Source organism: Sminthopsis crassicaudata, chromosome 6, assembly GCF_048593235.1.
Source record: "Sminthopsis crassicaudata isolate SCR6 chromosome 6, ASM4859323v1, whole genome shotgun sequence".
Taxonomy (NCBI): domain Eukaryota; kingdom Metazoa; phylum Chordata; class Mammalia; order Dasyuromorphia; family Dasyuridae; genus Sminthopsis; species Sminthopsis crassicaudata.
This window is the reverse complement of record NC_133622.1, coordinates 188,880,685-188,894,347: the sequence shown is the minus strand read 5'-3', so window position 1 is coordinate 188,894,347 and position 13,663 is coordinate 188,880,685. Positions and strand designations below refer to the sequence as shown.

At 46.8% G+C, this 13,663-nt stretch overlaps 1 protein-coding gene across 1 annotated transcript in view; it reads left to right on the top strand.

Moving 5' to 3' along the window:
* Nucleotides 1–13,395, top strand: part of NAT8L (N-acetyltransferase 8 like) — a 48,122-nt gene extending 34,727 nt beyond the window's left edge. The window contains exon 3 of the mRNA XM_074273538.1: nucleotides 11,171–13,395. Within this exon, the coding sequence (XP_074129639.1) occupies nucleotides 11,171–11,538 (368 nt within the window). The 3' untranslated portion in view covers nucleotides 11,539–13,395. The remainder of the gene's footprint in view (nucleotides 1–11,170) is intronic.
* The last annotated feature ends 268 nt before the right edge of the window (nucleotides 13,396–13,663 follow it).

Genomic DNA, 13,663 nt, shown 5'->3' with positions numbered 1-13,663 from the left:
GAGCTGCCTCCCTTGGATGGAGGAAGTTCCTTAAAGGGTAATCATTATTTTTTAGCCATGAGGCCATTGGGATTAATAACTTGCCCAGGGTCACACACCTAGGAAGTGTTAAGTGTCTGAGACCAGTTTTGAACTCTGGTCCTCCTGACTTCAGGGCTGGTGCTCTCTCCACTGCACCAACTAGCTGCCCCAGCAATTCTTATTCTAATCACAGATCTAGTCTCTACTTCTAAGAGCACAATGATATTCCACGATAGTCTCATACCATACTTTGTTCAACTACTTCCTAATCGGTTGGCCTGTGATTTCTCCCCTCCCCCCAATTTTCACTCTGGTAAAAAATGCTGCTCTGAAGAATTTGGTGCATTGTGGGCCTTGTTTTTTGTCAAAAAAAAAAAAAAAGCAAGACACTTTTGAAGGCTCCAGAGCGTTCTTTATTTGCCAATTATAGGTCATTCTGCTGTGCTGGAACAAAATGGCAAGAGGCCATTTTTCAATTAGGTCTGGACCAAGTGTGGAATGTAGTTGAGACCAAAGGACCAGTTAGGTCCTGGGCTCCCATGAATAGAAGTCTCGTATCCAGAAAGAGGCAGTAGATGCCGTGTCATCGTTCTCTGGGCCTGGCTGATGAGGCAGAACACATTGTGAGTAATTGTGTTCAGTTCTGGGCACCATATTTTAAGAAGGACATCGACCTGCTGGAGCCCATCCAGAAAAAGGCCTCTAAGGCACTGAGGGGGACTGGACACTATGTCCGATGAGGCTTGGGGCTGTCTAGCCTAAAAAATCACAGTATTGACTTTATTATTGTTTTCTTCTTGTATGGAAGAAGAATTTGACGAATTCTACTTGGGCTTAGAGGGAGACTTAGGAATGATGGTGGATGTTAAAATGAGGCAGATTTTGGCTTAATTCATTTTAATTTATTATTACTCTTTTTTTCCCTGAGGCTGGGGTTAAGTGACTTGCCCAGGGTCACACAGCTAGGAAGTGTTAAGTGTCTGAGACCAGATTTGAACTCGGGTCCTCCTGAATTCAGGGCTGGTGCTTTATCCACTGCGCCACCTAGCTGTCTAGAATGTTCTCCCTCATATCTCTCCTCCATCCTTGAAGTCTGGCACTGTCTCTGAGCCCATTATTTTCCCTCTGACCTCTGGGGCCCTTCATTCTGGAAGAGGACCATGACATCAGGAAGGAGATGCCACGACATGCAAATGAATTGGATTGAAGAGGGCAGGACTGTGCAAAGTCGCCAGCCTCGATTTCCCTTCCAGAGCATCTGGGGCCAATGGTCAGATATAGACCAGGTGACTGGATGTGGATGCAGTGAGAGATCTCGACCATTTTAAGCTAAGGTCTTTCCCAAGTCTCAGTTTGAAGGCAATGCCCATTCAGTGATTAAGGCTAGGGAAAAATGAGGCAAAGAATGATCTTTTTTACATAGTAAAAAAATAAAATCAGTCTGGAGGGGAAGACCCTCAGGGTTTCTGGCCCAAACCACAAAAGATGCTATTCTACTCACTCCAAGCCATCAGAATTCACACAAGGATCAAGTAAAACTTGGGATGGGTCAAAAGGTATAGAAAATCTGCCATCTTGCTGTGTTGACTGTTGATTCCCAGAAGGCATTTGACTCCAGCAGAACAGAACCAGGCCTGGAAGGCTTTCCAAGAGGGAGGAGTCTGCCTTGCCTGTCAGGATTCTCTGAGATACTTTAGTCTGCAGATCCCAGCTACTATAGAGATGTGATTGTTCCCAGATTCCTGCTCGTGGACAGCTCAATGCCCCAAAACACCAAAGTGGGATGCCAGTGAGATCCATGACCATTCAAGGGGAGATGGACCTCGGCCCTTGTCATGTGGATTATTTCTTGCAACAGCCTGCTGGTGGGTCAGGCTACCTCAAGTCTTTCCCCACTCCAGTCTATTTTCCATTCACTCACTGGTGATCTGCCTAAAACACGAGTATGACTCTGGTGCTTCCAGAAAATGCTGTGTTTGATATTCAAAGGCCCTCTCCTACCTTTCCAGCTTCTTATTCCCCACACACATGCTTCAGTCTAGTGACACTGGCCTCCTGGTTGTTCCCTCTCAGCTCCAGGCATTTTCTCCAGTTGTCTTCCTCCTCTGCTCCAACTATTTACCTCCTTTAAGTCCCAACTAAAGTCCCACTCCTCTACAGGAAGCTCTTTTAAACTTTTCTTAATTCTTGTGCTTTTCTTTGTTAAATATTTCCTATTTGCTTATAAATAGTATAAAAACAATAGTTTGTAAATAGTTTTCTTTGTATATATTTCTTTGCATGTTATCTCCCCGGTTAGGTAAACTCCTTGAGGACAGTGTTTTGTCTCTTTTTTGTATCTCCAGCCCTTAACAGAGTACCTGACTTATAGTAAGCACTTGATAAATTTTTAAATAAATGAATGAATAAATCCACACTGGAAAAGCAAGTAGATTGTCCAAAGTGGCTCATGCAGTTGGAGGAGTGATGCAATTGGACCATTGAATTAATCCATCAAAACCTAACTTTTGGACAGGTCTTGAGAGTGAACAAGGTGGGACTCAGAAGTCAATAGGAAGAACAGAGTGGGCCAGATTGCCTTGGGAAGGCCTTGTGGTGCTTCCAGGGGAGTCCATGCTGTTCCCTGCTGCCAGAACCCATTTTTGAATCTAAGTAGCTTCCCAGTATTCTCAATCCTGTTAAAGGTGGGAAGATTAGGAAAAGGTTAGATCAGGAGAACCAAGACTGCTGGTGATTATGGCATTATATGGCATTATATATTATCCATTGGTGGGTATGAATCAGCTGCAGCCTTCATCTGTTTTGATTTTCATGAACATATTGGAGCAAAAATCATCATCAAGCACATGTATGACCTGGAAAGGAGGTGGGCTAGTTATATATATATATATGTATATATGATGACAAAGAGACTGAATGAAAATATTGCTGATTCCATGTAATACTAATTGACCTATCAGAATGCCTCCCTTGCTGGCATGCTAGAGAGCCTCTGAATGGGTCTCTGAAGATGAGAACAAACACATGGATGAGCTGCCATCTGCATAGAGAAAGGGATTTCCTAAACTCTTAAGATCATAGGGGCACATCCAAGTGCTGAAGCATAAATTAACATGTCCATGGGAGTTTGAGAAGGACGAGAAGGGGGCTGCAGAAAATGCCAGACAAAGAATACTGGGAGGAACAGAGGTGGTTAGCCTGAAGATGAAGGGCACAGGATGACTGTCTTTAAAATTCATTCTCTTTTTTTGACATGGTCGTTTAAACTAGCTTATCAGAGGAATCTCATAGTCAGACGCAGCAAAGCTGAAAGTTTTAAAGAGCTCTCATGTTATTCTTTTGGAAAAGATGGAGTTTTGTGGATTGGGCGGTAAGGCATTAAGATGGATTTGAAACTGGGTGAATGGGCAAGCTGAAAGGGTAGTTGTTAATTGTTCACTGTGGGCTTGGCAGGAGGCCTCAGGAGAGCCTCTCCAATGGAAGCCTTGAGCCCTGGACTAGTTACCATTTGTATTAATGACCTGGAAACAGGCGTGGGTGGTATGCAAAACAAAAAACAAAAAACAAAACCAACACACACAGCAGGACGACAGATCTTGGGCTATACTATAGGTCATTCATACTCAGGTCAACATCCATACACAGTGAATTCTTGGAAACTTCTCCAGGGAGAAGGGAGTGCCAGGTTTGAGACTGGAAATTGAGTATGTCAAAGCTCAGCGGCCCAGTGGATAGAACACTGGTTTGGAGTCAGGAATTCAAAGGCACTTAACTGTATGATGCTGGATAAGTCACTTAAGTTCTAGTTGCCTAAGTTTCCTCGATTATAAAATAAAGATATCAAAATATTAAATATACAACCACAGGACTTGCCTCCCAGGATTGTTGTCAGGCCCAAATGTGACGATATTTGTAAAGTGCTTAGAACAGAATCTGGGACAGAGAACTTTCAGAATCCTGTGCTCCCTGGATCAGCAGCCTTGCTTTCACTCTGCCTTGTAGCCATCACTGAGGGAAGCATTTTGTGGGAAGTGCCCCCAGTATCGGTTCTTGACCAGTTGCTACCAAATGATAGTTTAGCTCAAGGGCCACTGGGCCACTGGTTTTATTTCTGCACCATCACCTTGGAGGTAACCCCCATGGAATTGTGGTCGGGTCCCTGTTCCTGCAACCACAGCTCCTGGACCCCGAGAGGAAAGTTCTTACCATCAAAGTCCTGCGTACTGTCAAATGGCTCAACATCAAGAACGGAGAGGACTCTATCAGCAAGAAAAGTCATCAAAGAAGATGCCTTTTCCATCTGCTGTATTCCGACGACCCTGGGACACTTGCTGCTGGCGGCTTCTCTATGTTTTGTCTGTCCTGTTAGGGTATAAACTCCTCGAGAGAAGAGACTGTCTGACTGATCTGAGTCCCCAGTGCTTAGCCTGATGCTTTGCAGGGGAAGGGAGGGAACGAGCATTTATGAAGTGACTACTGTGTGCAGGCACTGTGCTGAGTGCTTTAATACAGTATCTCACTGGAGCATTTGTACATAGCATTTAGTGAGCTCATTTATTTACTTGATGAGTTTGTAGAGTTTTGGATGGTGGTGATATTGGGCCTGGATGGCCATTGATGTGCTTTTCAGTTAACAAAATGTGTGATTCAGTGATTTGAGGCTGTTATTTGTTCTGTCTGGCCACAGTGGGGAGAACTGAGAAGTTATTTAGTTGTGTCTGATTCTTTGGGCTAAAGATACTGCACTTGTTTGCTCTTTTCTTCTCTAGATCACTTTACAAATGAGGGAACTAAGGCAAACTGGATTAAGTGACTTGCCCAGGGTCACACTGTAAGCATCCTGATTCTAGGCCTGTCCCTCTATTTATTGGGCACTTAACTGCCCAAGTCAGATTTTAGCTTGATGGAATGAAGAAATTTCTAACAGATAGAGCTATTCAACCAAGGCAATGGACTACTTTGAAAAGTAGTGAGTTTTCTGTTACTGAAGGTATGCAAGAGGATCCGTCTGCTCTAGTACAGGTTAGACAAACTGCCCTCTCAGGTCTCTTCCAGTTCTGATCCTTGGGTGCTTTCGATGTGAACCACGCAGACTGGTACCTCAGTATCCCATCTTGGGCAGGGTGCTTTCTGTAGAGACATTCTAGAGAGAGATTTCCAGGGGGTCAGTATTTTGGGAGCATCACTGGAGCCCTTGCAGATGCTAGCGTGGCTGAGGATCATCCCAGTGAGGTGTGTGTTTTCCTGATGGTTTACAGATGGGCCAGCCCTGGAAGGCTGAAACAGGAGGACATGTTGGTGAAAAGGAATAGTATGAGGTGATGATGAATGGATGGATAAATGAATGAAAATGCATTTATTGGGTACTTACTGTGTGCAGAACACTATGCTCCATGAAGACACAAATAGAAGAAACTCCCATTCTAACAGGAGGAGACAATACAAAAGTAAGAATGTGCTGAGAGCCACAAACAGGTGGCTCGGATTGGAACCAGAAATCAGAGCATATTGGAGTTGGAGAGGATCTTGAGGATCATCTCAGCAGGGAGGGGGGGTACAGTGAATAGAATGTGGGCCTGGTTTCAGGAATATCCAATTCCAAATCCAGACTCAGATACTTCCTAGCTCCTGGACGAGTCACTGTGTGCCTCAGTTTTTTCATTTGCAAAATGAAGATAACCTTATCCCCAGGGTTGCTGTAAAGATCAAATGAGAAAACTGTTTAGTTTTTAGCACAGTGGCTATAATATATACATACATATATAATATATAGATCCTTAAATATATATACACATATATATCTTAAAATTTATTTACTTTTAATACACATTGCTTTATGAATCATGTTGGGAGAGAAAAATCAGAGCAAAAGGTAAAAACCACGAGAGAGATTAAAAAAAAGGAAAGAGAAAAAAAGAAGTGAACATAGAATATATTGATTTGCCTTCAGTCTTAGTTCTTTTTCTGGAAGCAGATCACATTTTCTGTCCAAAGTCTATTGGGATTGCTTTCGATCACACACACACACACACACACACACACACACACACAAACACAGTAAATGTTATATAATTGTCTATTGTAATTATCACTATCATTATTTCATGGAAGAAGAAATGAGAGGAAGAAGTGGTTTGTCCCATATCCCAGAGCAAGTTGGTTTAGAACTAGGAACTAGAACTAGAACTTTAGAACTTGCACCTAACTCTATAACTCTAGTGAAATGAACTACTTTAATTGAACTTTTGAGATCCTTTGCCAGTTGATGCTTTTCGCCTTCCTTCCTCTGAACCTTTAGGTTCAGGAAAGATGGGGAGAAAGGTTTTAAGCCCACCCATGAGATACTTTGTCTTTCGTTCTCCTCTCTCTTCCCAAATGGGGTCATGAAGATTTGGTCATAATTGAAAACGACTCCCAGCTAGTGTCAGAGGCCAGATTTGAACTCAGAAAGATGATTCCTCTTGATTCCAAGCCCAGTGCTCTGTTTGCTGTTCCCTACTTGGGTAGATAGATCTGTAGATGGAGAGAGCATTTATTGAATGCTTACTGTGTGCCAAACATGATGCTAAAAACTAGGGGCATAAATGTAAGCAAGCAGGGCAGTCTTTCCCCTCAGGAGCTCACATGCTAATAAAAGAACAACAGCTCATAAGGGGGAACGGTAGCTTGAAAACAATAAAATTCTAAAAATAAAAATTCTAAAGAGACACTTGGTTCTTCTCCTGGTAACAGAATCGTCATCATATAGTCCCTTTCATTTGCTCAAAATAAATTTACTTTTCCAGTTTTCTCTTGACTCTTGTGTTTGTATTTCAAAGTTCCTATTCAGCTCTGGTCTTTTCATCATCAGATATACTTGAAATCTTCACTTCCATTAAAAGATCAATTTCCCCTTGTATTGTAGTAAACTTTGCAGCCTAAGTTATTATTGGTAGCTAAGTGGGGATGGTGGACAGAATGCAAGACCTGAAGTCCTGGATCCAGGTTTCACCTCAGACATTTCAAGTGAGCTCTGTTTGACTCAGTTTCCTTATCTGTAAAATAAGAATCATAAGAGTCTGACTCCTGGGATTGTTTTGAGGATCAAATGAGAAAACATTTGTAAAGCTTTAGCACAGTGCCTGGCACATAGTAAGTGCTGTATAAATATTAACTTATTAGTTATTAGTCTCTGGCTTTTGCCTTTTGGAATATTATATTTCATGATCTCTCGTTTACAATGGAAGCTGTATCCCTGATATTTTCACTTTGATACTTAAGCTGCTGCTTTTTTGGCTGTTTACAGTGTTTTTTATTTTTCGTCTTGATGTAAGAGCTCTAGATTTGGGGTTTTCTGAAACTTTTGCTTTTGGGATTCCTTTCAGGAAGCGATTAGTGGATTCTTTACTTTGCCATCGTGTCCAAGCTTTTTTTTAAAAAAAAAAAATCATGGTTTTCAGGGAGTCCAGAAATTTTAAAGTTATTTCTCTGATATGTTTTTCAAGTTGGTTTTTTCCCTATAATCTTTATATTCTCTTCTACTTTAAAAATTCTTTAGATTTTCTAGTGTTTCTTGCTGAATTATAGAATCACTGATTTCTATTTGGTTTATTCTGGTTTTCATGGAATCCATTTATCACTTTCTCTTTTAAGTTACTCATTTACTTTTCAGTTCTGCCCTCCAAAAAGAACCTCTTGTAAGTAAGACCTCTTACTTAATTTTAAACATCTCTTGCTTCATTTCTTCCAGTTGTTCATGGTAGGCTTTGTGAAATGGCCAAATCAATTTCTTTTAGTTTGTGTTTATAGGTGTTATGGAGTTTCTCTCTCCTTTTGGAAGATTTTTAGATTTGCAGTTATTTTTGATACCAGGTGGTGTTTTCTTGGATTTACTCATCTCTCCAGCTTTACTTTCTAAAGTGGGCTAGCCTAAGATACTGTCCATTGCTTCCTGCTGGGCTTCTGAGTGAAACGATCAGCTCTGTTTGGTCCTGTTCTGGGTCCCCTGGGTCACTGCAGTGACCTCTACTGCCCTGGATCTCTGGGGTTCAGGGCTTTCTCAGGGCAGTGTTAGGGAACTCTGGGCCTGGGCAAGTCCTGTCTGAGTGTGAAAGCACCTTGTTGGCTCCTGCCTGCTTCTGTTTGCTGGGATTTCTGAGGTCCTTTTCCGGGGGCTTTCTGGTCACCTTGAGACTTTCTCAAGAGAACCTTCTGCTTCTGCTGCCCCAGGACACAGAGCCGTGTAGGTTCCCCTGGCCATCTCTGATCAGGCTGAGTGGTTTTCCGGTAGTAATTCTGAATTTAGTGGAAAGGATCCCTTTCCAGTTTTCCTTGAGCTGCTCACTGACTTTTGTGCTATTTGGGATTGGAAGAAGTTCCTTACTAACTATAGTTTCTCATTTGATTTCTCTGTCATCATTTGGTCTGGTGCAGATGTGAGGGTTTTGTTGAGTAGGTAGATAGTGGAAGAGGGACATGTTGCTATTTAGGCAGCCATCTTGGGTGGAAATCTGTCCTGTTTGTGTCACACTCATCTCCTAGAGTGAGTGTGTTTGAACTGGAGTGGTACACAGGATAGAGCCTTGGGCTTAGGATCAGTAAAACTCATCTTCGTGAGTTCAAATCCAACCTCTGACACTTAGTAGCTATATGACCCTAGGCAAGCCACTTAACACAGTCGGCCTCAGTTTCCTCATCTGTAAAATGAGCTGGAGAAGGATGAGACAAACCACTCTAGTGTCTTTGTCAAGAAAATCCCAAATGGGGTCATCAAAAGTGGAGCACATTTGAAATGATTCAACAACAAAAATATAATTGAAAAGTGGAAGCACTTTAAATGATTATCAAGGTTTGTTACCCACTTTTCTTTCCCTTCCGTATAACATCAGTTGTATGTTATCATCTTCAGCAGAGTTGCTATCAGAAAGTCGGGACTTGGGTAAGTCAAATCTCTGATCATGGAATCATAAGCTTAGGCTTCAAAGACATATATAGTAATACTAACGGTAATAATAACCCTATTTGTATAGTGTTGTAAGGTTTTCAGAGTACTTTACAGATATTATTTCATTTTATCCTTACCACAATTCTGTGGTGTTTTTACATCCATTTTACAGATGAGAACACTAAGTGATTCGCTTAGAGTCACACAGCTATGAAGTATTTGAGACAATATTTGGACTCAGGTCTTTCTGCTCTAAGCTCTGAGCCATCATCTAATTCAAGTGCTTCATTTTATGCCCCTTTGTACCCCTTTGACCCTTGCCAAGTAATCAAAGTGTCTGTTGGATGAATGAATAAACATGGTACTTATGGTACCAAGCAGTGGATGTTTTGGGAAAGGGGAGGGATCGTTTTGGGTTGGAGAAAGTCAGAGGAGACCTCCTGAAAGAAGTGGGTCTCGGGGATCTCGAGGTGTTCCCTGCACAGGCTCACTCCCCAGGAAAGCTTGAGGGGAGTACAGGGAGAGGAAGTATTTCTTCTCCTTTGGCTCTGGGGGACTGGCCAAGGCAAGGCAAAAAGGAGAAGAGCATGGCAGGTCCTTGGGAGGCTGGTCTGGGCACTCTCCGCTTTTCTGACTGTCTTGCAGGATGTTCTTTGTCTAATCAGATGGTGTCGCACTGACTGGAACAGTCTCTGGCTCCACCTTGCCCTGGCTGGGTGAAGCTGGTGATAAGGGGCTTAGCCACAGGTAGTCATGAAGCCCCATTCTGGAAGGGGGATGGGGAGAGCCCAAGGGGGCCCCCTTGGGTGAGACACTAACTAGTCCTAAGCCTTGTCATATCTCCAGCGCTCTGGGTGGAGACCAGGTGGGAGCCCTGCCTCCAACCAGGCCAGAGACAGAGCAGGGTCAGGGATACCATCTGCTTTGAACCCGGGCTAAAACCAACCTCGGGCAGACTCTGATACTCTGCATTTCTGAGCTGTTCCTCAGCTTGGGAGCAATTTTTAGAGCTGGGGAGATTTTAGAACATAGGGGGTTATATATTTTTACCATGTTTAACATATATTGGACTCCACGCCATCTAGGGGAGGGGGTGGAGGGAAGGGGGGAGAAATGGAACACAAGGTTTTGCACAGGTCAGTGTTGAAAATTATCCTTGCATATGTTTTGAAAATAAAAAAAAAAAAGCTTCAATAAAAAACAAAGAACATAGGCTGTTAGAATGGAGGGGCTTTAGGACCTGGAAAGTAAGAGGTAGGAAGGACCTTAGTGACCTCCCCCTCTCCCCCTGCAGTCCAGGTCTTTCATTTTATAGCTAGGAAAGTGAGGCCCGGAGAAGTGAAAAGGTGGTGAGGTAGTAGGAGAATAGGCCTTGGGCCTTCCACTCTGCTTCCCTTTCCTAGTTCTTCTGCTCCTTCTGGCCTTCTGGGCCATTATTGTTTTGTTTGAGAGGGAAAGGCCTGAGGTATTCCCTTTGACTCCTTGCAGTCTTCCTGGACTGTGACTGGGGAGAAGCTCCCGCTGTTCCTGGAAGGGGCTTCTTGGGGAGGAGGAATGCGGGCGGAGGGGACTATTTTTCCCCTAGGGGAAGGGGACTTGAGGGAGAGACACACAGGCCCCCGGTTAGAAGCCTTAAGACAACCACAATAGAACCCTCGGTGAAAAGCCTCCTTCTGCTTGCCCGGTATGGAGGAAGCCTGGAGTTCTCCCGGTTCTGTTGGCGGAACACCAAGCCCGCAGGTACCGGTAATGGCTGATGCTTCTGTAGCTTTCCCAAACTGGCGCATTGCTTTCCACAGATCACCTCACCTGAGCCTCAGAAGAACCCTGGGAGATGGGGCTCTGGTGTTAATAGATCCGTTTTACAGATGAGGTCACTGAGGCTCTGGGTTGCAAAGCGGCCTAAGGGGACGGCGCAGAATCCCGGCCCAGCTCTCTGAGACTCCAAGCCCAGCCGCTCTCCCCGGGCCCAGCTGCCTTCAGGCTGTCTCTCCGGGGACCTGCGTAGCCGAGCTTTGTCTCCACAATATTCGCCCCCTTGGGGCGCTCTCCGAGAGCTCTGCCCGGCGGGAAGGGCTTCTTATCAGCTCCCTGCTGTGGGTGAGGGAGGGAAAGGGCCGGCAGTGGAGCCGGGATGGGCGAGCCCCGCTTCTCCGGGCTGAGACTTGGGGGGCGGGAGCCGGCGCTCTCCTTCCGGGCGGCCCCTAACGCCTGTCTCCTCCGCAGGTTCCTGCTTCTGGGTGGCCGTCCTGGATGGCAACGTGGTGGGGATCGTGGCGGCGCGGGGCAGCGAGGACGATAACACGGTGGAGCTGCGCCGCATGTCGGTGGACTCGAGGTACCGAGGCAAGGGCATCGCCAAGGCCCTGGGCCGCAAGGTCCTCGAGTTTGCCGTGCTCAACAACTACTCGTCCGTGGTGCTGGGGACGACCGCCGTCAAAGTGGCCGCGCACAAGCTCTACGAGTCCCTGGGCTTCAAGCACATGGGGGTGGTGGAGCACTACGTGCTGCCGGGGATGACGCACTCCCTGGTGGAGAAGATGTTCTTCCAGCTCCGCTACCACCGCTACCGCCTGCAGCTGCGCGAGGAGTAACCGCCCGGTCCACAGCGGAAAACCAAACCCAGCCCCACCCGGTGGCCCTGGCCCTCTTTTCCCTACGCTTCCCCCGGCACTTTCACGGAGTGTGGTTTGTTTGGTTTTAAGTTGTCTGGTTTATTTGGCCGATTTTTTTTTTTTTTGGGGGGGGGGGAGGAGGCAGGGTGGGGGAAGGGGAAGATGATCTGATTTGTTCATTATTTAAAAACTTTTTTTTGGGTGGTCGTTTGGCTTTGAGTTGGCTGCCGCCCACCCCCGCCCCTCCGTCCCGCTCCCAGCCCCTCTCCCATTCGCTTCCCACACCCGTCAGTATCCAGGCGGACTCTGACCAAGACGAAGACGACGGAAGTCACGACACCGCGAGCGGGCGCGCAGTCCGCCTGGGCCCGGCCTCCTCACGCTGGAGCCCGTGAGCCACTTCTCCCGGGCGATCCCCGCGGGGCCCCGGCCTCCCGCGTCCGCTGAAGCTGCTCCGTCCGCGCCCGCACCCCCGCGCTCTCCTCCGCCCCCGTAACTCAGACTGAAGCACAGAGACTGAAAGCAGAAACCCGAGAGCAACCGACCTTCCCCTCTGCCTCCCAGCCCTCCCGCTCCCCGGCCTGTGTACATAGAGCAGCCTCCCCTCCACTCGCGAGCTCCAGGAGCCGCCCCTTCCAGCGGATTGTCCCCCACCCCTCAACTTGCGGGCGTCTCCCAGCATGATCCTGCCTGTAAGGAGGACATGCACTGTTTGTCCAGGCCTGGTGGCCAGTGGTCGGCGGTCCGCCGGAGACCAGCATGGGAAGCCGCTTTGCTGTACTGCATGAAGAGGATGTGCCTGCTTGTGCTTGCAATCAGTGGCTCTCTCGTAGCACTACCATCCGGGCAACGACCTTGCACTTTTTTTCTGGATGTGCCTCATTCTGCCAAAACCGTCTGAGGGAACCCCCGGTGCATCCGATGACTGAGACTCTCCCTCCTCCGCCTCCTCTCGCGCCCTCGAGCCTCCTCAGCCCCTTCTCTCTCGACCTAAGCCAGCAAACAGACTTAACCCATTGGACCCGTGGAGATCCAGTGTAATATAGTGTAAAATAGCAGCCTCGATTTCTCTCCCCTCCCGCCCGCCTCCGCTCGCAGCCCTCTCCGAGCCGGGGCTCGGGCCGCGATATCCCGGCCTCCCTTCCCGCTTCCCCGCGTTATGACTTCACGTCACTAACTTTTCTCACGTTTCTTCCCTTCCCTAGCCGTCCTCCCCTTTCCTTCCCTCGTCCCTCCCTCCCTCCCCGCGCTCCCCTCCCCCTCCTTATCTTACTTTATGAGTTGATTTTATTTTGGCTGTGGCTGAACGGTGTCATCGAAGCCTAGGGGAGGGCGGGTTCCTATGGCAACACATTTGCACATTAATGTGCCCACCCGATCCAGCCCCTTCAGCAGAGCCTCGGCTGGGGAAGCGAGCGCCCCGTTACCCTCTGCAGCTGCCTGGCAGAGAAGCGGAGCGGCCGGCCCGGCCCCCGGCCCCCGGAGCCTCGGCCGCCACCCAGGGAAGGCGCCGCCTGAACGTGGCCCAGGCAGTCGGAGGATGGATGTACAGTGCCTGTCCCGGGGAGCGGCCCAGACGACAGCTTCTTCTCGCCTGAAATCGTACCTTTTTTTGTAACTTATTTAACAGAATAGCAACTTTGCATGACTTTACTGTCTTGGGAAAAACCGGTAGGTTATACTTAAAAAAAAGAAAAAAACCACAAAAAACATACAGAAAAACCACACCAAAAAAAGAAAAAACATAAAGCAAAACAACATCAACAACAAAAAATAACCCACCACAGCAGTGCCGGAAATCGCCTCTGGTCGCGCTTGGCTGGGCGGTGGGTGGGAGGGTGGGAGGGGGGTGGAAGGGGGACGCAGGTTTATAAATTTAAAGGGAAACCCCGATTTAGCTTAGTTCTCACACCCAGGGAGAGAAAAGTGCTCCTGATCTACAATGTATTATTATTCCGCCTGTCCTTTGTTTTCTTTTAAAGAAAAATCACTCTGATGAACAAGGGACAGCACCATGCTGATTTTGCTTGGACTCTAAGCTAGGAAGTAGTTTGGCGTGAAGCGCTGGGCTGGTCGAGGAAAGGAGCAAAGGTGGGAGCCGGTG